The 14,632-nt window shown below is 36.3% G+C and overlaps 1 protein-coding gene across 22 annotated transcripts in view; it reads right to left on the bottom strand.

Moving 5' to 3' along the window:
* The window catches only part of MYCBP2 (MYC binding protein 2), a 254,681-nt gene that overhangs the window by 132,792 nt on the left and 107,257 nt on the right, over window positions 1–14,632 (bottom strand). For all 22 annotated transcript variants that reach the window (XM_084877082.1, XM_084877098.1, XM_084877099.1 and 19 more), the window contains 7 exons: window positions 12,503–12,675; window positions 10,381–10,506; window positions 10,167–10,294; window positions 6,402–6,493; window positions 5,541–5,675; window positions 3,795–3,878; window positions 2,434–2,530 (listed from right to left, as the gene is read on the bottom strand). In XM_084877082.1, coding sequence (XP_084733208.1) covers window positions 2,434–2,530; window positions 3,795–3,878; window positions 5,541–5,675; window positions 6,402–6,493; window positions 10,167–10,294; window positions 10,381–10,506; window positions 12,503–12,675 — 835 coding nt within the window. The remainder of the gene's footprint in view (window positions 1–2,433; window positions 2,531–3,794; window positions 3,879–5,540; window positions 5,676–6,401; window positions 6,494–10,166; window positions 10,295–10,380; window positions 10,507–12,502; window positions 12,676–14,632) is intronic.

The raw sequence follows: 14,632 nt of genomic DNA, 5'->3' as shown, positions 1-14,632 counted from the left end.
TAGCCAAAATTCTTATACTCTTTTATTCAAAGCACATTCTCTGTAAATTGCCCTATCTCTTTTGGAAGGAATAGAGTCCAATAATTTAGCATGCAGTGGGTCTTCAAATAACGTCATTTCATTCAACATCATTTTGTTTTAATATTAATGAGACGTGTAGGAGCTTAGCTCTTATTTATATCAATTAGCCTATGGTAAAACTGGTTTCATTATACAACATTTACGTTAAGGTGCAGAACCTATTATCGATAACATTAAGTGAGAACTTACTGTACAACCATTCTATGGAATATGACGCAACATTAGAAAATATTAAAATAGGGCCAAATATGTCCACAGCATATACTAGAAAATCTTAAAAAGGAAAATGCAAAACTAAAAGTATGATGAAACACAAATAAGAAGGTTCATAGCATATTGTACCCGTATTTTCCGGCATATAAGACGACTTTTGAAACGAAAAAAAGTCAACCGAAAATCGGGGGCAAAAGACCAAAATTGCACAAAAATTACCTGCAGATCTTGACAGCAAAGTAAGTCTTTTCTTTGAAATGGGGGGTAGTCTTATACAGCGAATATAGGCTTAAACCTATGTTTTAACTGTAAAATTAGGGGGTCGTCTTATACACCAGAAAATACGGTATATTCAAGTAATAAATACGTGTATGTATAAAAATATAGCCTGGAAGAATATACATCAAAATGTAAATAGTAGTTATATCCTATCCTATCTATTAAAGAGGTAATTACAAATTGACCGTCACTTCAACACACAAATTGGCCACCCCCATGTGGTCAAAGATGGCCGCCAAAAGATGGCCAGCAGGGGAGGACAGTTGGGAGAGACCAGGCCTGCAAAGGAGAGCAGCTGGGGGGACCAGGCTGGCAAGGGAGGGCAATTGGGAGAGACCAGGCCTGCAGGGGAGGGCAGTTTAGGGTGAACAGCCAGCATGGGAGGGCAGTTAGGGGTGACCAGAACAGCATAGGAGAGAAGTTAGGGGTGACCAGGTTGGTAAGGGAGAGCAGTTAGGGGTGACCAGGCTGGCAAGGGAGGGCAGTTGGGAGGAACCAGGCTGGCAAGAAAGGGCAGTTGGGGGCGACCAGGCCTGCAGGGGAGGGCAGTTAGGAGATACCAGGCTAGCAAGGAAGGTCAGTTAGGGATGACCAGGCCAGCAGGGGAAGGTAGTTAATGGCAATCGGACTGGCAGAGGAAGGCAGTTGAGGGGGACCAGGCCTGAAGAGAAGGGCAGTTGAGGGGGACCAGGCCTGCAGGGAAGGGCAGTTAGGGGAAACGAGGCTGGCAGGGGAGGGCAGTTAGGGGTGACCATGCCGGAAGTGGGGGGCAGTTAGGGACAATTGGGCAAGCAGGGGAGCAGTTAGGCATTGATTAGGTTGGCAGGCAGAAGCTGTTAAGAGCAAGAAGGCAAGCAGGTAGGCAAGCAGTTTGGAGCCAGCAGTCCTGGATTGTGAGGGATATCCGACTAGCTGTTTAGGCCGAATCCCACTGGGGTTGGTCCTAAAAGGGCAGTCGGACATCCTTCAAGGGGGTCCCAGATTTGAGAGGGTCCAGGCTGGGCTGAGGGACACTTCCTCCCATTCCCATGCATGAATTTTGTGTACCGGACCTCTAGTATAATAATAATAATAGGGTGACTGTGAGGGAAAGTTTAATATACATTTAGCTTGGTTTATTCTTTCTCTACCCTATTCCCACCAGGAATATGTATTAATTTTGTTTTTAAAAAATTAATAAAAAAAGAATAAAAGCATTTCCCAAAGCCTTTTACAGAACAGACTACAGCTACATTAGTAAATCAGTCATATACTGACTTACAATTTTAAAAGAATTTTTGCATTCCTTATGTCATTAAAATTTATAATGATGCATTGACATAGTTTGTGCAGATAAGTTGCGTAATCATCTAAAACTAATAAATGAAAGAGCAAGACTTCCTGAACATACCATATTTCAATTATATCATGCTGACTTTCCATTCTACAAAGGTAGCCCCAATAGCATGTTGTATCTTTAAATGTAGAATGGTGATATCAAGTAACTTAGAGTTAGATATAAGTCTCTTTTATTTCCTAAAGCAATAAAATAAAACTTTTTGGTCTACACTGTCCTTAAGTTATCTTTCACTTTCTAATTATTCCAGCATATATATTCATTCATACCTGATTTATCAGAGAATTTACCAGTTAAGTCAGAAATAGCAAGACATGATAAAATCAGTCACGATCTCTATTTTCCCATTATTTAAAATGCATGCTATTTGGCCCAGAATGTTAATGCCAATACAAAAACAAATCTGAGTTCATAAAGCATATTGCTAGGTTGAAATAACAACTTAGAAGAGTGGCTAATGCAAAAGGATTAAAATGAAACTGAGCACTGGATAGAAAAGCTGAAATTTACAAAAAATGGCTCACCACTGAGACAGTTCTTGCAAAAGATCTCTTTAAAATGTGTACTGGTTCACTGGTTTGCTGTTTGCCTTTTGAAGCACTGCCATCACTGGTTGGAAGTCTGAAGGTAGCAGACAAATATAAATTTATGCTGCAAAGGTCAATGACATTTTCCTTTTCATAACATACATTTATGCAATAATAAAACATTGAGTCATGTATTTAAAGATTTCTGTTAAGTAAAATTACAATATGGGGCTTTTACAAAACATTTTCTAAATGATAAACAATATTTCTAGCACCTGAGCATTTCAGCATTTAAGTCCCATATTTGTAAGACTGGGTAGTAAAGAATCTCTTACTAGACTACATATGTAACTTAAGTTCTGTAGTAATGCAAATTCTACTACTTAAAAGTTATTCAACAAGTATACCCAGAAGTCACCCCAGCAACTTGTTATGTTCATAATACTACATATTACAAATAGTAACTATAATAAAGTGCATAAAAACAAAAATCCTTTCTTGGGTAAATGAAGTTTATATGTATCATACAAAGTCTTTAAGTGATTACTAGAAAGGAAGATATAGGAGACAGAGAATCACTGTTCTAGAAGTATTTCCTTTGATTTTTACTACTTCAAGTAAGAATGACATTTTTTTAGTGAGGTTTTATATCTATATGCATACTTCATTCTAAAACTTATTGCAGTAAACATCTACAGATAGGTGGACACAAACATATGCCTCTATGTATGTATCAATTAACTCTTAAATATTGGTAAAATATAATAAATAGTATACATAAGCAAGTTATTATTTGATATACCAAGCAGAGGTAAAAATTTTCAACAGTAAGAGATTTTCCAATTCACTGCATCACAAGATGAACAAAAAACATAAGACTGCAGCAGATAAATCAGGCCTACTCCAAAGTCCCTATCTAACACCATAATTTAATTTTTCTAAGACAAATTTTATTAGTTTACAACATTCTAAAATTTGTAAAATAATAAAGACATTAAAAATACAGGGTGGGGTAAAAGTAGGTTTTCAGCTGTTCATAGAGAAAATAAATAATATAAGAATAAACTCTGTTTCACATACTCACAACTATAAACCTACATCTGCCCCAACTTGTTTAAGTCATTAAAATGTTACTGGCATAATACAGATAATCTGAGTTATGGAGTAAATTTTAAAATTAAGCTTGATGTAGAAAATATTCTAAAATATACAAAACATTAAATGATTTTGATAAATGCACCTATATTCCTATATTAAAATGTTCTAAATACTTCAAATTTTTATATATTTTATAGTGATCCTAGTTCATTATAGCAAAGGAATAAATCTTATTAATTAACAATGAATATGCTAAATACCTGTATAGTAATTGAGGTATCTGACCAGCGTTAACGTCTGTACCATTATTTGATTTCTTTGAACTCTTAAATTGGAAAACAACCCTAAGAAGAGAAAAAATAACAATGATACCAAAACCAACATGGTTCAGGATTCATTGAAAGTAATTAGTAAGCCAACAATGTTTTCAAATTCTTTTTTTTAAAAATATATTTTATTGATTTTTTACAGAGAGGAAGGGAGAGGGATAGAGAGCTAGAAATATTGATGAGAGAGAAACATGGACCAGCTGCCTCCTGCACATCCCCCAATGTACATGCCCCTGACCAGAATGGAACCTGGGACTTTTCAATCCACAGACCAACGCTCTACCACAGAGCCAAACTGGTTTCAGCTGTTTTAAAATTCTTACGCTAATGAACTGAGATGCATTCTTTCAGGAAAATAATACAAGTAAAAAGGTATTGTTCTGATTTTAGTTCTAACTCTGAATGGCTTAATAAACAAAATGGAAGGAATTGAACCTGATCAGGAACTATGAGGTTCAATTTTCTGTCCCCTTCCTTAGTTCTTCTAGCTCAACTTTAACAAGAGCAATAGGCTTTTAACCAAATATTTCAACTTACAGTTTAAAAGCTGCTCAATTAGTGAAATTACTAATAGCTTGGGATATCATAGCTCCAAAATGCTATGATATCCCAAGGTAGAAGTGCATATGAAAATCATTCAGTCCATGATCAAAGCAGTCTTCCCAGTTCTAGCACAGTCTTATAGTAAGTGAGAAGGACACATACAATACAAGACAGTTTTCCTGTAGCATTCTACTTGAGTATTCAGCAACATGGAATTCACCTCAAAAATTAGTTTGTTCTTCTCTTGGTCAGCTTTGTTATGAGTTAAATGAAACTATCTGAAATATACTATTATATAATTTTTAAATGATATTTATTTAACTCATATAACATTTCAAATAGTTTATGCTCAATAATAATAAAAAATTAATTTCTTTTATAAATTATGGTCCTTCAAACACACAAATCATAGTACAGGGTATGAAGAAGGTTAGTTTTAGAGTCAAGAGACTCCAGAACCAGATTTGTGTCTGCCACACAGTAATTATATGACTTAAAGCAAATAATTTCACCTTTTATTTCTCCATTTCTTTGTGTAAAATGGGGCTAATAATTGCCTCACAAAGTTGTTGAGGGCACCAAATAAGATAATATATTCTAAAGTGTTTCTGAAACTGCAAAGCAACTCCATATATAAAATGTAAACAGTAAAATTCCTGCCCAGCCAGAGTGGTTCAGTGGTTGAAAGCCAACCTATGAACCAGGAAGAAGGTCATAGTTTGATTCCTGGTCAGGGCACATGGTTGGGTTGCAGGCTCAATCCCCAGCAGCCCAGTAAACTGTTTTCATAAGCAAATTTTATAACACGTATATATTTCTTTTTTTACGGTTTCCAAACTCTCCCACTATCATTGTCACTTTCCTCTATATGATTTCTAATTTAGTAATGTAATACAACAGCCAGAAATATATACAAATGCCACCCGGTAAGAGCAAAGAATTGTAGTGCCATTATCTTCCTTTACTATCTAGACTTCAATTTGGTATGAGATTATATAAATTTATCATAATTTTCGAAGACATATTAAGCTCTAGCCTTACTTACGATTTTATCCTACCAAAAATACTTCTGAGATTTCTAAACAATATTCCACTACCAAAAATGCTTAAGGAACACTTAAATATTCCACTTACCCATCATCTGTGGTGATAGAAGCCTGTCCATGAGATCCACAGTCACTGCTAGGTCCTGACACTCGAGCCCAGGCTACGTACCACCACCCAGCTTGCAGAAGAACTGGTTCATCAAACATCATTGCATATTTTTCTCTGAGAGAAAAATAGTGAGTCAAAGAGAATGCCTTTGTATTTCCACTACAAACATTTGTCTTTAAAATCCTTTATTAATAAAACATGAAATCGATTGCATTGTAAAACTTGTGTCAAATATTTAAAACCTTTTTTTTTAAAAAATGCCTAGACAACAACACAAATAAAATTTACTTGTGTTATGGTCATAGCAAGACATTTCTTTCTTCTCCATCTTGAATTCTAAAACTTGCTTAAATGCTATAAAATTTTCATATTAAGACCAAATTTTTAAAAATTGTTTTTAAAAAACACAGTCAAGTCAACTCCCTTCCTCCAAGTGTGTTATAATCAAGCAGATATTATATGTATAATGTTAGAGTATACAGTTGTTCTGAATTATGGCCCAGTATGACTATTTGACATTATATATATATATAATGTTAGGTAGTAAATAATTGTATTGCATCAATAGAACATTAGTATATTAGGTGTTTTCTAAACAATGCATAAAAATAAGTGTGTAAAATATATGTATACAATCTTTTCATCTTATCTTCAAAGTAGGAATACTATTATTTTTAATGCAGCATTGTTAAAGGCAACACATTACCTAATAAATAATTTAATTTCTCAAGTATGTGATCACTGATTACTTAAAACTTCCTTTTAAAATTATGTTTATTTATTGATAAATTTTTTCACATTATTTGTAAGGACTACACTGAATAATGAAGAAATCATTACCTAGCAGCACAGTCATAAGCCAACACATCAGTCTCTGCAAGAAGGTCTCCATCAGTTTCATGATCTCCTCCATCAGGACCCAACTCAAATAGCTGGGGAAAGGAGAAAAACATACTGTGCTCAATCTTTCAGTAACATAAATTTGCTGAATAATATGCTTACAATTTTGCATGTGTCAATATTTTCTGGACCCTATAAAATGTGAAAAATCAGAGCATCTCTTTTTAAACGTTATTAAGTAAAATATACAGACATATATAATTAAGTCAAGAAACACATACCATGACTTACAATCTATATTAACCTGTTTTCCTTCCTTATATATTCCACTATTTATGTCAAGTGATCCAAATAGTTCAGTACCAAATATAAACCTCTGAAGGAGAGAAGTTTATAAATTTGAAGAGAGAACTCAACCAAAGTATATATCAAAGGGAGGTTGAATCTTGTTTCAAGATTTACTTGCTGAGAGACCCTACGACCCAGTTTTCTTATTCATAAAAAAGAGGTGGATACTAACACAACCTACTTCAATAATGTGTGTGAAAATTAAATGAAATAATATTTGTGGGAAAATGCTCAGAAAAATACCCAGCAAAAAAAGGCTAGAAAATGTTAGCTATGGAGAGAGAGAGAAATAACAGAAAATAAAAATCCTTAAAAACACATTTAATGAAAAAACAGTTCAAAATAATATGGCATAGGAAAAGGAGAGATGAAGAGTGTGAATAAAATGGTTATAAAAAGGGAGAGAACTCAGAGTCTCTGAGTAAAGGAATAAAAGAGAAGATATAGAAGATATGAGATCAAGTAAAAATAGAGAATTATGAGGAAGAGTTTAATTTTTTTAATGAACTAATATATATAAAATATTCCCTGTTTCTCTGAAGAATTAAAGCAGGCAAACTATAAGAAAGGTGGATAAAATACTGAGAAGGAAAAGAGAGATGCATTAAAATTTACTGAACAATTATTGTGTGCATGTCTTGATTTTTTCAATTATCTGTAATAGAAGTGTAATATGCTAATTAGACCGGATATCCCTCTGGACGACCTTCCAGACAAAGCCAGGGCTGCAAGGGAAGCCTGGGTCCCCGGTGCCAGAGGGAAGCCAGTGCCAGCAGCCGGGGGAAGGTAGGCCTATTCTTGCATGAATTTCGTGCTAATAATTTGAAATCCATCTCCAGTGCAGATCTTAATCTCCACAGCCGAATGATTCCCCCCAGCAGCGCCATCTCACTTATTCTGAAGTGACTCACCTCTCCCTCCTCCTGCCTTCCACGTTCTGATAAATGGTGCTATGGTTCTTTGCTAGTTACTGAGAGAAGAGACCTGAAATGCTCTCTTTTTCCATCTCTCTCTACCATCACTATGTCCACTCTATTCCTGGTACCAAAGCTTGTCGGTTCACCCATATCCACTGGTACTAGCTAGAATAGCTCAATAACAATTAGTCTGATCTCCTTTATCTCCTTGCTCGAATACATATTCCACAAGGCTAAGGGTTTCTTCTTTTAATGTTTTAAAATGAACATCTGATTAGCATACTTCCTTAAAGTTATGTAGCAGTTTCTCATTTCCGTCTTTGCAACATGATATAAAACTCCTGAATAAGTTGCCCCAACTTGGCTCCCTTGCTTATTTTCAACAACTCTCTTTTAATACATACAGCTCTAGGAACTGGGAATACAGGGGTGAATGATACAAACAAAAAATAAGGGCTGGAAATGCAGGCACCCTCTTAAAGGGATAAGCCACAAAATCTGGTTTGTAGCTGCTCACCTTGGGCTCTGACAGAGGGAGGGCAGAGTGGAATGGAGCTGTGTGAGCAAAAGCCAGAGTCGGGGACCCTTGGATTAGAGCTCAGAAAGCAGAACCCTGATTTGTGCTGAATCATTATTCATACTGCAAAGGACATCTTTCTCTAGAGACCTTTACCATCCAAGCAGTTTTGCCTGAGGAGGAATCAAATGCTCCACTCTATTGGAAACCCCTATGCCCACCCTGTGGAGTTTCTGAGGCCCATTAAGAGACTAAAAACCAGCTTATATACAGATGCAACTGCCCAACCCTGTTGTAAAACCTCTTGCTCCACACTGTGGTGGATAACAGACTAATCAAAACCGAGTAACAATTGGACAATAGAGAGCTGTGTACCTCTCGAGGCTTTGAGTCTTTGCCTGATCTAATTGAGGTGTAGGGGCTAGGAAAAGCAGACATTGGTGCACATAGTGGTCCTTTCCAAAAGTTTCCAGTCCCAGCTGATAGAGCCACAACTGTGGATTGCTGACAGATCCAAAAAAGGTACTCAGGGCCAGTCACAAACAGCTTTTGACACTGTCTTGCACTAGAGACTGGGATTTATAGCAGATCTATCAAATACAAAGACACAAACCCAAATAGGCAGCCAAAATGGGGAGACAAAAAAACAAGCCCCAAAGGAAAGAACAAGAGAATTCTCTAGAAAAATAGCTAAATAAAATAGAGATAAGAAATTTATCAGATATAGAGATTAGAATTATGATGGCAAAGATGCTCAATATCATGAGAAAATATATATTAACAAATAAAAGACCAATGAGAAATTAAGAATGACATACCACTAATAAAGAACATAGTGGAAGGAATACACAGCAGATTAGGGGAAGTCAAGGATTGTATCAGTGAATAAGGAAACAGGATAGAGGAAAATCACTCAGAGAACCAAAAAGAAAAAAAAAAAACAATTAAAAACAGGAGGACAGACAAAGGGAGCTGCGGGACACTATGAAACATACCAATATTTGCATCGGAAAGTACCAAGAGATGAAGGAAGTGAGCAAGGGATAGAGAAACTTAAGAAATAATGGCAGAAAACATCCCAAACCTGGTGAAGGAAAAAGTCACAGAAGTCCAAGAGGCACAGAGAGTCCCAAAGAAGAACCACCCAAACAGGTCCATCCCCAGACACTTCATAATTAAAATTCCAAAACTTAAAAACAAACAGAGAATCTTAAGGGCAGCAAAAGAAAAGCAGTTAGTTACCTACAAAGGAGCTCCCATAAGACTATAAGTGATTTCTCATCAGAAACTTTATAGGTCAGAAGGGAACGGCATGAAGTATTCAAGGTAATGAAAAGGAAGGAACTGAAACCAACATTATTATAGCCGGCAAGGCTATTAAAAAAATCATTTTTCACTTATTTGATCCCTTCTTACTTAACTTTCAAGTTTTTAATGAATTAATGACTTAGTATTATTGTACACTAGAGGCCCGGTGCACGAAATTCATACACAGGGTGTGTGTGTTGGGGGTTGTTGCTCAGCCCAACCTGTACCCTCTCCAATCTGGGACCCCTTGAGGGATTTCCAAACTGCCCATTTAATCACTTCTGCCTGACTTCCTGATCACCCCTAATCACTCCCTTGCCAACCTGTTCGATGCCTAACTGCTCCCCTGCTGCCCAAAAGCCCTAACTGCCCTCCCTTGCCAGCCTGGTCGCCCTAACTGCCTTCCCCAGCTGGTCATCTTATGGCGGCCACCTTGTGTCCACATGTGGGTGGCTATTGTTGACCACATGGGGATGCCCGTCTTGTGTGTTGGAGTGATGATCAATTTGCCTATTACCTCTTTATTATATAGGATAAGATTTGAGTAGTATATAAGTATTAATACTTATAAATTTTATCCGTTTTTGCAAGTCCTTTTTAAAAAAAAGCAATATGTAAAAAAAAAATAAAGTCAACATTAACATTTTCAAACAAAAAGAACAATGAACTGCTTACCTTAATTTTAGCAGTATATTCTCCTCTACCACCAAACAGACCAAGGCCACCAAGTAAAATATCAGTGTCAGCACTAAAACGTATAGCTTCTACTGAATGAGCAGAGTAACCCCAGCCCCCTCCATGACCTAAAAAAAAAAAATGATTCATGTTTTAAAATAGTTAGACATATTTCAGTTAGAAGACAATATCTCCTAAATGTAAATATACATACTTTCAAACCTGTTCACTACACTATAATCTTCTTTGGAATAAACCTTCATTACTGCTTGAGTCTCCTCCTCTGTACTTGTAACACCCATTTTTAAGTCCTGCATTGTTGCCAAGGTATCAAGACAACCTAAAAACAAATAAGGAAGAATTCAATTCCTTGAAATTATAATTTCCACAATAAAAATGAGATAAGATACTATAGGGGATAAATAAAATTAATAAAGTATAAGTGTGCTCAACAAATGTATCCTAAGCCTTGAACAGCATTTCATGGACATATGCATTGAATAACACTCTCCATTGTGTCATTATTATATTTAAAAACATACTGTATGACAATGTACTGCACCAAACTGTATCTCTGAAAAGATGAAACTGCTTAATCTTTGAGTCCTTACAAACTTCTTCCTTTTATGAAACTCTGAATTATTTTAGTTTCATTCTTAAAATACTATAAGAAGAAGACACATTAGCCTGAGATAACCTTAACTGACCTTAGTTCTGGATGTTCACAATGGTTACCAGATGAAACTTGTGAAAAAAAAAGCAAGCAATTACATTTGTGATCTAGTAATTATGGTTAGAAATATGATTTCACCATTGAAAATTCTACATAAACATAATTAAGTATTTTTAAGGATATTTTTAAAGCAATGGAATAAGTAGTTATATGTAAAAGTATAAAAATTTCTACAACAGCGCATATACCCTATCTAATAAAATAGCAATATGCAAATTGACTGTACCTCCGCTACACCCACAGTCACGCCCCCCAGCCAATCAGAAAGAAGTATATAAATGAACCCAACAAAGATGGTTGCGGCCATAGAGAGAGCAGGAGGCTTGGGTTTCCCCCGCAATGGAGGAAGCCAAGCTTTCCGCATACCCTGGCCGGCCCAGGCCTCCACTCAAGGCTACAAAGTTTCAATTATAGAAGATAAATAAATTCCAAATACCAGGGCCTCTGCTTGGGTCACTGGGAGGCATGGCCAGCCTGAAAACCACCACAGGCCCCTGGCCCAGGCCCCAAGGGAATCCCCCCCACTGTGATCCAGGACACCCTTCAGGGAAAACCAGCCAGCCCCCACCCATGCACTAGGCCTCTATCCTATTTAATCCTATCTAATAAAAAAATAATATGCAAATTGACTGTCACTCCTACACACAAGATGTCTACCCCATGTGGTCAGAGATGACTGCCCCCATATGGATACAAGATAGCCACCACAAGATGGCCAGCAGGGGAGAGCATTTGAGAGAGACCAGGTCTGCAAGGGAGGGCAGTTGGGGGTGATCAATCCTGCAGGGGAGGGCCGTTAGGGGCAAACAGGTTGGCAGGGGAGCAGTTAGGCATCAATCAGGCTGACTGGGGAGCTGTTAGGGGTGAGCAGGCTGGCAGGCAGAAGCAATTAGGGGCAAGCAGGAAGGCAGGCAGGCGAGCAGTTTGGAGCCAGCAGTCTTGGATTGTGAGAGGAATGTCTGATCAGGCCTCAAGGGGACCCAGATTGGAGAGGGTGCAGGCTGGGCTGAGGGTCAAACATACCCATGCACAAATTTTGTGCACCGGGCCTCTAGTATATAGCATATATAGGCACATACACACACACACACACACACACACACACACATATATATATATAAAGAGAGAGAGAATGCTATATTCCTAATTAATTAAATAGAAATGAAGTTGATGTGCTGCGGAAAACTATTGTATAAAGAGAAGTTGTATTTATAAAATTAATATAATATTTTATAGAATTTATTTTAAAATAATGTATATAAATTAAATATACTTTTACACTTGAATATCCAGTGTAGATCTCTAAACTTTATGTATTTGGGTTGAACTAAAATTAGTTTTAAAAATCTACAATAGTTATATTGGAAAATTATATCCAGGCTGCTTTATATTTGGCATGAATGAATCTTTCATGGTTTTGGTACAAGTTTGAGGTATTATTTTCTGTAGGATAAATCTCTTAATAAGATATAACCTATTTTACATTTAGCATATTATTTAACAAACATGACAAAATAATATACAAAATTAAATTCTCTTTAAAAATACTCGACACACAATGGAAATTAGCTAAAATTATTTGATCATCATATAGCAACCCTACCTAGAATGTGCAAAGCTGCATGAGATCGGGTGGTGAGAGCCCTTGATCCTGTTGGTAATGCAAGTTCAGGACTTAGAATACTGCATCTGGACTGCATGTCTGTTGCAGAAGGAAGTCTGGCATCAGCAACCACTGCATTGTAACACCACAGTTCTTTAGTATTTGGTCGAAACCTTTTAAGAGAGAGAATAATTATAGCACCTCAACATACAGTTTAATTTCTAAAACATAATTGAGGATACAAAGAGAAAAAGGCAGTTTAGACAGGACAAATGTAGCTCATTATTTTCCATATCTAAACTAAATATATATACAGAATTTATGTCACTTATAAGTAAAACAATTTAAATATAGCAATATAGATCATAATACTTCATGAATATAGAACAATATACTTAACAGATGCATACATATAGGTATGTAGCATGTGTACAATAAAAATTCCATTTTAAAAGAAAGTATGATAAAACAATATCCAGAATTATAAAAGCTCCTGAAAGCCAGTAGGAGACAATCAAAAGTGGTCAAAAGACATGGAATGCTGTTCTCAAAAAGCAAGCACAAAGAGAATTATGCAGATGTTCAAACTTACTAAAAGTAAAGCAGCAATATATAATAATAAAGGCGTAATATGCAAATCAACCGAACAGCTGAACAGCAGAACGATCCTTCTGGATAAAGCCAGGGCTGCAAGGGCCAAGGCAGCCAGGGCCACGAGGGCCAAGGCAGCTGGGGTTGGGAAGGCCTACTCTTGCACACATTTCATGCATTGGGCCTCTTGTAAAAATGATAAGAAATCCAAAATGCCTTACGAGCTGTAAACCACAAATATACTACTAAAAAACACGAAGCAGCCAGAAGTTAGGATAATAAAATGAAAGTCTGATTCTAATGAAAGAAAAACGCCTTCTAGCTAGTTTACTAAAACAGAGAGAAGACTGTCCTTCATCTTTTAATCTCTATTTTGGGTCAAGGACCTGGCAAGGTATTTAAGATCATCTGTCTCACTGCTGTCACCATTTGTGAAAAAGGCAAGGTTTAACCAACTATACACTACACTTCACACTTCGGAGTGCTGCTAAGACCCCTGGCTGTTTAGAATCTTAGTTCTACTATAATCTAGTTTAGAGAATACATTTCTAATTTACTGAATGTACCTAGAAACAAATTGCAAACTGCCAATTTTTATTTTTTGTTAATGCAAATTTACTTCATTTTAAAATAAAACATAAGGAATATAAAAAATAAAACGAAATATCTAGTATATTAACTTATTTTTAACCTTAGCATTTTTATTTTTTTATTTTTTATTTTTTTTCTCATTTTTTTTATTAAGGTATTATATGTGCACATACCTTACCAATCCCCACCCCAGCCCCACTCTCATACATGTCCTCCCTCCCCAGAGTTTTTCATCTATTGGTTATGCTTATATGAATGCATACAAGTCCTTCAGTTGATCTCTTATCTTCCCCCATATCTCCCTACCCTCCCTGCTGTAATTTGACAGTATATTGACTTTTAATCAGTGAATAATTCTTTCTGTACACAATTCACTTCTCTATCCCTGCCATTCTATCCATTCTATTGCACTATAAACACTCTTAATTTTGGTTCTTAGTACCTCATTGTCTTCATTCTTCATAAGAATTAGTACACAACTCACCTCTAGTCTCTTGTTATTTAATTTATATTGTATAAAGCTTCCAGGGAGATTCAAAAGTACTACTCAACTCAATTATGGCCTCCAGAGCATCTAATGAAATGCCCAAATAAGATAGTAAGCTGATCAGCAACCTGGAGAGCACTGTAATTCCTTCTCTCTGAATGCAGGCCTCAGGACTGATTAAAAAAACATCCCTCTTAAGACTTGGTGGACTGATAGAAATGAAAGCAGGCATGGGCAGAAGAAAGACAATGAAAAAGTCTTTCCCCTTCCTCACTCATACCACATCAACCTTTCAACTTATCTGAATTCAGGCCTATTAAACTATGCAGGCCAAATAAACTATTCAAGAGGGGGGAAAATAAAAAAAGCTTTGATGAGCTACCCTAGTAATGGCAGGATACAATTCCTATAGCATTCAAAGCAAAAACCTCTGAGGAGAACTTTTTTCTCTACTCATTTTG

Source organism: Pipistrellus hanaki (genome assembly GCF_964339955.1).
Source record: "Pipistrellus hanaki genome assembly, chromosome: 3".
In the NCBI taxonomy this organism is placed as follows: domain Eukaryota; kingdom Metazoa; phylum Chordata; class Mammalia; order Chiroptera; family Vespertilionidae; genus Pipistrellus; species Pipistrellus hanaki.
Note: the sequence above shows the minus strand (reverse complement) of the source record. Positions and strands in the feature narration are given on the sequence as shown.